The sequence below is a fragment of the Fulmarus glacialis genome, unplaced genomic scaffold, assembly GCF_000690835.1.
Source record: "Fulmarus glacialis isolate BGI_N327 unplaced genomic scaffold, ASM69083v1 Scaffold48113, whole genome shotgun sequence".
NCBI classification, from domain to species: Eukaryota; Metazoa; Chordata; class Aves; order Procellariiformes; family Procellariidae; genus Fulmarus; species Fulmarus glacialis.
The window spans coordinates 1-12,590 of NW_009205732.1; the positions used below are offsets into that span (position 1 = coordinate 1).

Consider the following 12,590-nt stretch of genomic DNA (forward strand, 5'->3'; position numbering starts at 1 on the left):
TTAATGATTCTATGATTCTATGAAATAGCTGCTTTTCCTAGGAGATTCAGTGTAAAGAACAAGGAAGAATGTTGAGGGGCAAAAGAGAGGGACTTTGATTTGATGTAGTGAAGTGGGAGCAGAGATGTGGAGACAGGAGTACTATGATCAAGTTGTGACCCACAGGGGTGCGATGAGCAACAGCATGGCACAGCTCTTGAAAGATAATCAGTCTGCAGCTGGCATCAAAGCAACAGTACAGCAGTGAAGGTATGAAATAATGAGACCATAGTTAAGGATTTTGAATATCTGGACAGGAAAAGGAATTTGAAACTGAAATATTGTGTGAATAGAGATGGAGATTTTTGTCTGTCTGAACTGGGAGAAGGAGTTGGACTTAGTGATGTTCTAATTACAAATCTGAGTGGTAATTCTAGTTGTGCCCAGAACGATGGCAAATTCAATTGAAAAAGTGGCATATGTGGGAAAAGCAAAGCTCAGCTTTTGGCCATGTTCACACTGTTGATTTACTGTTCATAAAGTAGTGCTAGAGAAGAAAAAACTGATACACAGTCTTGGGTAAAGGGAGATAGATTTCAGTGGAGAAATACATGTTGGTTTTTTTTTTTTTTTTTCATATAGGATTTGCTAGGGATACAATATAGATTGTGAAGAACCAAAAAGGAGGGAAAAATAAAGAAGATTTTAGTATGGAGGAAGGTCCACAAGAAGACAGAAAATACTCGTCAAATGTATATAATGTTATGCTATAATATTTTGAGATAAAATTACTTGAATTGAAGAATAAAAGCTGATGGAATGGGTAACAGGTTAAAGTGTAGGAGGAGATGGTTGTAATGGTTGTAAAAATCATAGTTACTGAACCAGGAGGTGAGAAATGGAGGTGTTGAAGTCACAAGCATGCATTGTCTTGATTCTTAGTAGGATTCATGTTTAATTTTCTCTGCTCTGAAGAAATAATAATCTTAACTTAGTATTTTAATTGTTGTTTTTCACATTCATTTATTTACATGTGGAAGATAAACTGACAAGTGTTTTCTTTCTATAATTATGAGTCATACATATTAAATTCAGAAGAAACAATTAAATCATCAAGCTTCATCTGCTGTGTATCCTAAACTCTCAAATTTCAGTCAATAAAAAAATTGTGTTGCACTAAAGCATAATTCATGTTTGGTTACAGCACTTCTTTCAGAAAACATCCAGTCTTGCTTGAAGGTATCAGTGGATTAAAAATCCACCATTTCCCTGAGAGTGTTACAGAAGTTAACCATTTCCCTTCACTTCTGTTAAAATCTTTTAAAATGGGAACTTTTACTTCCAGATAGAATCCACCTCTCTTCAGTTTCCATCACTGCTTCTTTTATATTTTTTGTCGTTAAAGAGCCCTTTTCTATCCAGCACTTTATCCAAGTAAGATGGTCTTAAACTGTAACAAAGTCACTATTCAACCTTCTTCTTGACAAGCTGTACAGATTGTTCTTCAAGTCTTTTGATGTAATAAAAATTTCAACAGCCTTGCAAGTATTCCAAAGGGGATAGAGGAATTATTTCTGCATTTTTTTACTTCCTCTAAAAATCCAATTGCTCTAGCTAAATACACTCTTCTGGTATTTGTCTCACCGATGCAAAAGTTACAGCTCTTTCTCTTGTTTCCTCCTGTTATTCCTGGTCTTTGATGCACTGCCTTTGTTGCTCCTCTTGGGACTTCCCAGTCTAGTTCTAAGGCCACTCTGTGATTTCCAGTTCACAACATTTACTGGCATATACGAGAAGAGCAGCTAGTTAGCCTTTCTTTTCTTTTACCCACCAAATCTGAGATAAAGATACTTTTTAGAGTCAAATGACATTGATGCTTCTATGACAGTGATGAGGAAGGCTAGATTATTTTCTGCAGGGTGTTGTTTGGAGCTGAGACTCAGCTTGGAAACGAAGATCAAAAGTGAGGAAAAGAGTATTGATTGTGTAGATTGCAACAGTAATAATATCACTAATAATATCAGTAATATTTCTTCAGAGTCATTTTTTAAAGAATCTGAAAATAATAATACAGTTCAAGACAGATACTTAATTGTAAAAAGTAAAAAAGATTATAAATGAGCCAAGTGCTGTTCTAATTGTTTCTGTTTTGTTGCTTGCTCACAGTCTTCCAGAAAAACAGTGGAAGGTCTGTCTAATCTGCCACTGAAGTATTTGAGATAAAGTACAAGCCTGTAAATGCACCCCAGAAATAAAATATTTTTCAGGTATAATTCTAATATATAGGAAAATTCAGGAAGCATTTGATAAATCATTCAAACCAGAGTCCCCAGGAGGAACGCTAAATAAAAACAATTTCAGTCTTATATGTTCATTTTTTGTAACGATTTTACAATAGCTGATACAATACCAGATCCTTACAAGGTAGTTTTCGAAAGCATGAACATCACTGCAGTACATAGCCTTCCAGGAAGGTTCAGCTATTGCACCAAAACATGCAAATATCTTACACATTGTGTTAATAAAACAGGAAAAAGCATCAAATAAAACAGAGAGACAGAATATTTAGATGTCACCATCAAATGCTTCTTTGTTTACTTTTTTGTTTTGAGAATGACATTTCAGTACTTTTCTTTGAATAAACCAGATAAAGGTATTTTTAAGATCCTTTTCATGATCCAGTGATTGACAGGTAACAACTCTCATTATTGTATTTACCAGCAAAGAGCACTGGGCTCAAAAAATAATTATATTAAGATCCAGAAGGAAGATACCACTACATCTGTTAATTTTGCAGTCATCTCTAATAATTTTGATTCCTCTGTGTGTAGTATTATTTACCATAATAGAATGAAAACTTTTGTGCAAGTATTTAACAATTCCAGACCTAAAGCCAGCAATCTCCAGCCATAGAAATGCCATGTGATCCATGTGGTCATTCCTCTGACTACAAACCCATAATTTGTAACTCTTGATGTCCCTTTATTTGTGGATCTACTCTCAGTGATGATGCATGATTTGTGATATCACCGTATACACAAAGTTAGAGAGAAGATACGATTTGTGCTACAGTTTTAACCAAACACAATACAGTGATTCAACCCATGCTTCTTTTCCATCATAGAGAAGTATGGAGAAACGTCTCAAACGCTGAAAATCTTCAAAACACATGAAAAATTCTTAAAATTGTTCTGTAATATTGATAGTAGACTAAGACTAGTTTAAATTTAAAAAAAATCAAATTCTACGTATGACACTAGGTAGGACTAATTAGCATCACAAATACAAGGTTGAGGAATAACCAGCAAGTAATTCAAGAGAAAAGGCTATGGTGGTGTTATCATACATATTAAAGATGAAGGAGTGCCATTGGGCACTGCTACAAATTTCATTTTGGGATGTATGTACAGGAGTGTAGTATGTAAGTTATATAAAATAATCATTTTACTGTACAAAATATCAGCTGGAATACTGCGTCAAGGACTTCACTCTTCAGGATGGATATAGATCACTTGGAAAAAATTTCAAGGAGAACAAGAATCATCTAGAAAAGATGACTTCCAAGGAAAAACTAAAAAGATTGAATGCATTTGTGTGAAGGAAACTTGAGGGAGAGACAAAGTAAATTATCTTTAATATGTAAAAGGTTGTTGCAAAGCAGAAAGGATCAAATTGTTTGTCTTTTTCAATGGGGTTAGAAATGTTTGCAGTAGAGCACAGCAAGGAAGAATTATTAGAATCAACAAATGTTTTCACAAACAAGTCATTCTACTAGAAGATATAGGACCTGAAAAGTATTTGAAAATGTCAGCATTTATAGAACACTTGGTGCTTCCATTGTTGATGGACAGGGAAAAAAAGGCTGTTTACAATGATGATGTAAGTTTGTTAACTGACACTGTGAAAAAATTCATTTGATGTGGTCGCACTAAAAATCACATTAAGTCATCCAGCTGATTTTCAGAGGTGGTAGCATCTTTTGAAATTCATGTTCCTTGTACTTCAGTGTGGTATACAAATGTTCCGTGTATATCCAAAAATCTTTTCCTGTCTTCTCTTAGTTTGGTTCTATGCTGAAACTATCGTACAGCCATACCTTTAGATTTACAACCTTAATTTCCCTTCTGGCTATCACTGAGAATGGGCAGGAAGGAAGGATGAATGAGCAGCTTTCTTTTATTTTCTAGGGTTTTTTTAATCTTGTCTTGCAATAAGGCAATTCTGAAAAGCATTCTGCGTTTAGAATTAGGCTGAATTTCATTTCACAGTGATCTTGTCAGTCATCTCTTTTCCTTCCTATTTAAATCTCTAAATGAAAGCTGAACAGACTCCCTTCCTTAATATGATAACTCCATTAAAACATATAAAGAATCTAAGACTCATAATTTCCGTTTTCTTTTCAAGAGAGGAAATAGGGAATACTGGGTCAGTGCAAATATTTTTTAAAATATAGATGGTCCCCTAACCTAGCAGCTGCTATGCTGGAACAACCTTGATACCTGGGCAGGAAAGATCAGTATCCAGCTAGTATTTGTTGCTCGTTGTATACTTTCTTGTAGTGTTACAGAGCAGCATTTAGTGCTTCCTTACGCAATTTATGTGTGTTAGGTATAGTGGTCTGAAGATAAACCATGGTCAGAGAAGTGTTTTTAAATTCTTGGGAAGACCTATGCAGTGTGTTTCAGTCCCTATTCAAAAGAAGCATTGAGCATAAAGTAATTATTTCATTCTTGTAAATAGTGTTCTGTGAGCACCTCCAGATGTCTGGCAGACCCCACCTGATATCCTTTAAAGAACAGTAAACTAATCTTCAGTGGTTTATATGTACTTCTTGAAGATTTTTATTTATAAGTTGCCATGGAATCATTCCTTAGTTACATTTTGGTTTTTCTTCCCTTAAAAGAAAAATTAAAAACATCTTCTTTTAGCTGTATGATATTTTGTGATCTGGTTTTGATTCTCTATGTCTTATGTATGCCTAAGTTTAACTAATGAGAATGTTCATTCACAGGAATTACCAGAATTAGAAATGTCAGTATATACAGAATTGTTCTTCAGCTACCAGTTGAATACCAGCTATTCAATTAAACCAGTCTGAAAAGCTTACTTAGTGTGGAACATTCTGTACCAATGCCTGAATATTTTTTTCTGAAATTGATGTCATTTCTTGTAGGCGACTAAATAACAACGAATTTTCAGTCCTGGAAGCTACTGGAATCTTTAAGAAACTTCCTCAGCTGCGTAAAATGTAAGTGCAACTTCAGTGACCTTGTCTATTCAGATAGCACATTAGCTCCTTGCTGTGTTTCTCCACCTTTCTTAGTTCTTATCTATAAAAGATTCAGTATATTCTAATCAAAAATCAAGAGTGGGTTTAAATTAATCACTGAGGTAGACCAGAGTTGGCAGCTCTTCTTTATGGGACTAGGCACTGCCAGTAACAACTTCTCATGGTGTATAGCTCAGGCACCTTCACTGCAGTGTCCAGACAGCTGGTCCGTTATGCAGCCACAGCAGGGAGCTCACAGTATAAACTGCTCAAAAAAGGTTCCAGTAATCTTTTGTAACTTCCTGTACTACTCCCTAACCAGGCAATTTTGCCTCTTTCAGCACATTCAAGACATGCCTTTGATTCTGTGCTTCATTAAACTGTCATTAGATGAGGGGAATATCAAAATTAAATGACTGAGAAAAAAATGGTTTGATAGCTCATCCGTGTAAGTCCATGTTCACAGTTCATGTTCTAAGAGGAGTTTATAATCTTACCAGTTGCAGTTGTTACTAAAAATAAATCTATGAAAAGCTTTTATTTCACTTATGTAAAAGACATATTTGAGGATAGATCATTTAGTTAGACCTAGTGACTCTGTGCTCAATCTTTTCAGGATTAGTTCCAAACATAAATAGTAAGTGAAGAAAAATGCAAGTAAATATAGATCAGATTAATGAAAATGATGCACTGCTTTTTGAATGTAGTCACCAAGTTACTACCATTTGTAAAAGGCCAGTCTAGATTACTAGTGACCAAAATCTCAAGGGCAGCAATAATTATTTAAACTATTGTTAGCCTTATTCAGATCCTTGCTGGCAGCTGTCATGATCACAATTAGTTAAATACTTATTACTGATTTTTTTAGTTAGCAGACAAAGGTTAAAAAAACAAAAACAAAAACCCAAAACAAAACAAAAAACAACTTTGCTTTTGACCTATCCATTTGAGTACACGTTGCCACCTCAGATTGGGCCGAGATCCTTAAAAAAAGAATGTAGGAATGTCTGGCACAGCAGTGTTCTGGTGCTATACAGTAGATACACAGTTTTCTTCATTCCTCAAGAATCTCAGATTAGCACTTTTTACAGCTACAGAGTGCCTTTAAAGTAAATAAAATACTTGACATGGCATACATACACAAGCACACACATATATCAGTTCTTCATATTTAAGAAAAATGGGGAAAAGGGAATATACTGTCAGTAATTACATATTTTCAGGCTATAAAGGTAGCTTAGTAAACATTTCATGTCATCTAAAGCTAGTTTACTGTTTTTCAGTTGAGGAGGTGTTCAAGACAAAAGAAAGAAAAGGAAGAATATTAATCAGTCTTAGTGTAGCTGTCTGCTGGAACTCCCAAGGGTTTTGAAGTCTGGATAATTGAGGAGGAACAAAATTGAGAAAATGTTAATGAAAAGTTAACATTTTTAATAATACTGCTTAATAACTTCCTAATATAGTTATCAGTTGTTACAACATTCTTCAATTTAGAGAATAATGGTGACTGGTTAAGCATGACTGGAAAGCAGTGAGGTAGTGATGTTACAGAAACACCAATACGAGTGAATTCTGTATTTTTGCAGACCTCGTATTTCTTCTGGAGGTTCAAATAGGCACAAAGGTCTTTTTGCACAGACGACATTGAAAAATGGGGGCCTAAATGTTTAATTGATTTGATGGTTCATCAGTAATAAAGCACGTGTATGTACTGCATCATTGATTAGCTATGCAACATTAATCCTTAAAATACCCCCATGAAGTGGGTGAAGTAGTATTCACGTTACACCAGGAGCAAATAAGATTTTAGGAAACTAAGGGCTTGACATGAATAAGCCAGCTGAGATGAGAAATAATGAGTTTATTGCTTCCAATCTTGTGCAGCACCTTACAGGAGACTGAACAGCTCCACTGTGAAACTAAATGAAAGCGATGATTGTATCCTTCATCACAGGCAAGGTGTACGTTAAATTACGGCTAGGCTAGAGATGAGTAGTCAGCACTAAAGATTAAGCCACAACTCCTTGTTTTCTATGTCATATATAATGGCACCAGTTCATTCTGGCAAGTGTATGAATTTTTGTTCTAACAAGTAGTATCTTCTTGATTTGAACCATTTGCTGTTCTAGAAGTTGCATCAAATAATGTTTCATTTTCTCCCCAACACCATTAATTCCATCAAATAAAAAGGTTTTAGCTTCACTTCATTTTACATTGTGTCAGAGCATTTTTAAGAGCTTTTTAAAAATCACTAGTGTATTATAACGCTGTCTAGTGTGTAGATATGTACTTCTGTAATATGTATAAATAGTTACATGAAACAAACAAAAGGAGGCAAGAATAACATGAAAAATCTTTAAGAAAATGTGTGTTGTTGAGTATGTATGCTTTTGTATATATAGTACAGATACTACCCATTTGGGTTGTAATTTCCATATTTCAACACTAAATATTTTGGCATTATTTTAGGTCATTTTCCCACATTTTGATCTGCTTTGCATGCAAATTGCAGATAAATGAACTATCGTGCTTATAAAACCTCCTTTTTAACTAATGTCATAAATGATTAATATTTCATTTATTGTTTACATTCACACATTCCATTTACATATGTTGCTGTTTATACTGTTTTCTTATATTTGTGTCTACCGAGATGAAATAAAGAAATCAGAGTGGTTAGTTGTGCTGGTACTCATACAGTATCATTTTGTTATTAATTCATCTAATAACGCTACAAGGACTGGAGACATGAAAAAAATATACAGTCACTGACAACATTCAAAATTAGGAAAAGATGTTCTTGTGTGGCAGAAGCATGGGCTGTGTAATTGCCTTTATTTAAAAACATCTTCCACAGATTGCTTTAAAAATCTCTACTTCTTTAGTTAGCAGGGCATTGAATTTTGCTTTTATTGGTTCAAAGTTGAACAATGTATTTGTTGCTTTTACACAATAACTCAGTGTCTTGAAATCTATGCAGTCTGCAGCATTTAACAGTTAATTTAGGGTATTTAAAAAAGAAAACATGTTTTTCTCTGTTTCTGTTAATGTGTAATAGAAACCTGAGCAATAACAAGATTACAGATATCGAAGAAGGAGCATTTGATGGAGCCTCTGGTGTGAATGAACTGTTGCTCACTAGCAACCGCTTGGAAAGTATTCGACACAAAATGTTCAAAGGACTAGAAAGTCTCAAAACACTGTAAGTGTAATTATTTGGGTGTTTTTATTCTTCCTTTCTGCCAGGTATTTTTTAAAGTTATATTCTATCTGTCCTAAAAACTTTGATTTTGGAGGATTAGCTATGGATTATTCAAGCATATCTTAGTTTTTGTTCCTATTTTACAAAAAGCTATCATACATTATATGAATTCATTAATTATTAATTATGGATATAGTGTAGCTGAAATTCTTCATTGTGGTTACTCGACTACAGAAATTACGAGTTCTTTAAAATGATGAAGCAGTTGAGAATGGGTAAACATCCAACTGCAGAAACGGAAATGGGAATAATCATCTGCTTCAAAGTAACAGAATTTTGCACGGGAATTACACATTTTACATAATGGAGTCTGATTCAGTTCAGCTCAACCATTACTGGGAATTTTGCTAGAGGAAAAAATCATTCTGGTGGATATTGTAAAGTGGGAAATGATTCTCTCCTAAGTAATTTTAATGTCATTTCAACAGTGAAGGGAGGAGTAAAAGCACTATAGCTTGAACTCATTTCATTCTTTCCACGAAGGCAGTTTAGCTCTTTCCACTCAAAAAAAGATGTTTATACAATCCACAGCTTCTTGGCCTTCTTCAGAGAGCCTGTCCTTCTGATCAGCAGAGCACAGCCAAGATTGAATGGTCTTTGGGGCTTCAGCTGTCCATAGACATTAGGTATTTTTAATAAATTTAAAGCTGCTAAAACTGTTAGAAGCAGCTATTTTTAGACAAGAATGTGGGGGAAAAATATTCATTTATTGATGGACAGGTAGGAAAACAGTGAACTTCAAAGCTCGTATGATTTACAGAAATAGAAAAGATTTTAGAATAGGCTTAGTGTTCTGAAATTTTTACTAAATCTTAGAGTCATGCTGAGGAGGAGTCAGGGTAGCCTGATTTCATTTAACTTAAGCGCTTGAGAATGTAGTAGAAGTGGTTTCTAGAATTTATCCTAAGAACATTTGGGTTGAAGGGGCCTCAGGAGGTGGTCAGCCGGTACAACCTTCTGCTCCATGCAAATAGCAGTTCTGGAGTCGTTAGGCTTGGAAACATGAAGAGGGGACTGCTGTGTATCTCTGATTTGGGGAATTTCAATCAATTTAATTTATTGTCCGTTAACAAACTCATAATTTCTGATTCTGGTATTGAAAGAAAAAAAACCCACACATGCTTAGAGGAAACGCCCCTTGCCTCTGCAAAACCTATCCACCCACCTTTCTGTTTTCCAGTCCCCTCCATGCACACTGCACTCAGTCCCTTCAGTCACTGCACGTGTGGTTCCTCCACCGGCAGCAGTCCTTCCGGAGTCATACCTCTCAGCCCCTGCTCAGGACACCACTTCAGCTCCGGCCCCTGCTCGGGCTAAGCTAAGAAATGCTGATCCTTCCTTTCTCAGGATGCTGAGGAGCAACCGCGTGAGTTGTGTGGGAAACGACAGCTTCACGGGCCTGAGCTCAGTCCGCCTGCTCTCACTGTATGACAACCAGATCACCACCGTGGCACCCGGCTCCTTTGATACCCTGCATTCGCTCTCTACATTGTAAGTCACGTTCGTGTTTTACCTTACCCAAGTTTAAACCTCTAACGCTTTGGGGACATTTCTGTTAATGGTTTACTGTATAATTTCACCGCGTGAGGTGAAGTTAAGGGAAAAAAGAGTTCATAGAGGGATTTTTAAGAAAGTTTGTTTTCTGGACCATCTTGGACGCATGAAGAGTTTGTTTTCATGGTGCCCTTTGATGCAGTGTTAGACTGGTTTCCAGAAATGCCTGAGAAGGCCGGAAAAATGTCCTGGTCACCCACCTCACAGAAGCCCACCGATCTGAGCCAGGGTAGAAACCCACATTTTGGGTAGGCTTCGCACGATTGCAGCTGGTTGAATCACCATGTTGTCTGTCTTTCTGCACTGTGCCGTCCAATTATCTTAAATTTCCTCTGCCTACTGAGAATCTTAATTCATACATGTTTTATAATGAAGCTTCAGTCTCATTTTCTATAAAAAGAAGCATCCCTTATTTAAATATGATGTAATTTAAGGGAAGGGAAAACGGTGAACGAAGCTGCCACTCAGTTTACTGAAGAAATGCTTTTTGTAGGTAGCATCATTCAGGAAAGTACTTAATCCCCTTTTTACATAAAAAGTGACACTTCACACCAAGTGACTAATTTGTGCATATTAAGGATGGCATGTTTATAAATAATGGAATTGTCAATAGGTTTGTGCTGAAGTAAGGAGATGCCAAAAGTACTGAGACTTCTAGATGTAAATTCATTTTTATAACTGGCATGTAATCAACTTAGCTGTCACTTCAGATAGGAAACTTATTCTCTGGAGCAAATAAAAGATGGAAATCTTGAGATGACAAATTAATGGAATAGCTGTTGTCAGGTTAAAGCTAATAATGTAAAGTAATCAGCCTTCATCTCTATATGAAATTATTGCATTATCAGTACAGAGTGGCTTGACAAGAAGTCAGCTCTTTGACAGTTTTAAATTATTTCTAAACGAGTTATATCAAGATTCACCACACAGAGCCTAAATTACAGCTTTCACCTATAGTTTGTACATAGTATTGTTTGAAGAATGGTATTTAAGCTTAGCTTTTTGAAAATAGAAATATAATACTGAGGATGAAAAATCAGTGTCATCCGAAGTAAACTTTCCTGTGATTCTCAGAAACCTCTTGGCCAATCCCTTCAACTGCAACTGCCATCTCGCGTGGCTTGGAGACTGGCTAAGGAAGAAACGCATTGTGACGGGCAACCCTCGTTGCCAGAAACCCTACTTCCTCAAAGAGATTCCCATCCAGGATGTGGCAATTCAGGATTTTACATGTGATGATGGTAAGAAAATTAATATTTGAACTTTTTATAATTTCAGCTTTCATACGTATAGCTGCATGGTTCCCACAGATCCCAAACTGTTATGCTTTAAATAATTTCATCTGCGCATCATGCTCAGTTTCTACGTCAGTTTAAAAATCTTCCACCCATTTTTGGACGATCAGCAAGCACACGGCTATTGTATATATGCTTTCTTGCCTATGTTCAGAACTGTAAATCATAATTTAGAGATAATATAGAAATTAAATAAATTGATCAAATGTTGTAGTTCAGATGAGAATATTTTCAAATGTTGATGCTTGAATCAAGCACTCTTTCAGGTTTCTTGATCAAATAACATGCCATTTTGCTTAGTTTGTGACTTCCTGAATGTCAGAATTCCCCTCAATGCTCAAAAAACCGATGGCTGCTATCTTGCATCTCTCTCATACATGCTTCCATTTGCTGCATTATTAGTTTTCAATTTTCAAGGCTGTAACTTTTCTTTAAAATGAATCTGTTTCTTTTTAATAATTTGTTAATTTTGAAAATCAACATACATTTTGCTTTATTATCTTTCATTTTAAGTTTTGTTCTTTCTTTAATGATCTTTTTTTCCATGTAATAGCATTTTTGCTAGTAAAACTACATAAAGCATCACTTGAAATATAAATTCTAGGAGCGATGGTTTACAGAAATGACTTAAAGTTTTCCCTGCCAAGAGATACCATAATGTAGAAATACCATGTTTGCTTATGGGAATTCCAGGTGGGATATTATTGCCAATACTGAAGTGACATTTGTATAGCAAGCTTAGCATCTGTTTGTTTTTATTAACCAGGAAATGATGACAATAGCTGCTCTCCATTGTCCCGCTGTCCTGCAGAATGTACTTGTCTAGACACAGTAGTTCGCTGCAGCAACAAAGGCCTAAAAGCTTTGCCCAAAGGCATCCCAAAAGATGTAACTGAACTGTAAGTGGCACACATTTTTCCCTTTTATGAAAATCAATGTCAGGTTCAAGAATGAGGGGAGAAGGAAATGAGGAATTGGATTCAGTAGATCAGTTGAAATTTATTAATATACCGCTTTATAGATATAAAGACTTGCACAGTATCTTGAGAAATTTGAGGTTAAGTTTGGATTAGCAATAATCTCTAATTCCCAAAACACTCTAAGAACTGTTACTGAAAAGCTTTAAAAATATATGTATATAAAATTGTAATCACTCTCAGAATTTATATCCCCAACACTGAACCATCGTATAACTGAACGTGGATATCATAGAATCATAGAATGGTTTGGG

At 35.5% G+C, this 12,590-nt stretch overlaps 1 protein-coding gene across 1 annotated transcript; it reads left to right on the forward strand.

Moving 5' to 3' along the window:
- Positions 1-5,152: 5,152 nt before the first annotated feature.
- Positions 5,153-12,258, forward strand: LOC104075098 (slit homolog 2 protein; the record flags this gene model as incomplete). Its single annotated transcript, XM_009575488.1, has 5 exons — positions 5,153-5,227; positions 8,307-8,450; positions 9,858-10,001; positions 11,139-11,305; positions 12,126-12,258. Coding segments are annotated over 5 exons (663 nt in total), but the record flags the coding sequence as incomplete, so codon positions are not given.
- Between the last annotated feature and the right edge of the window lie 332 nt (positions 12,259-12,590).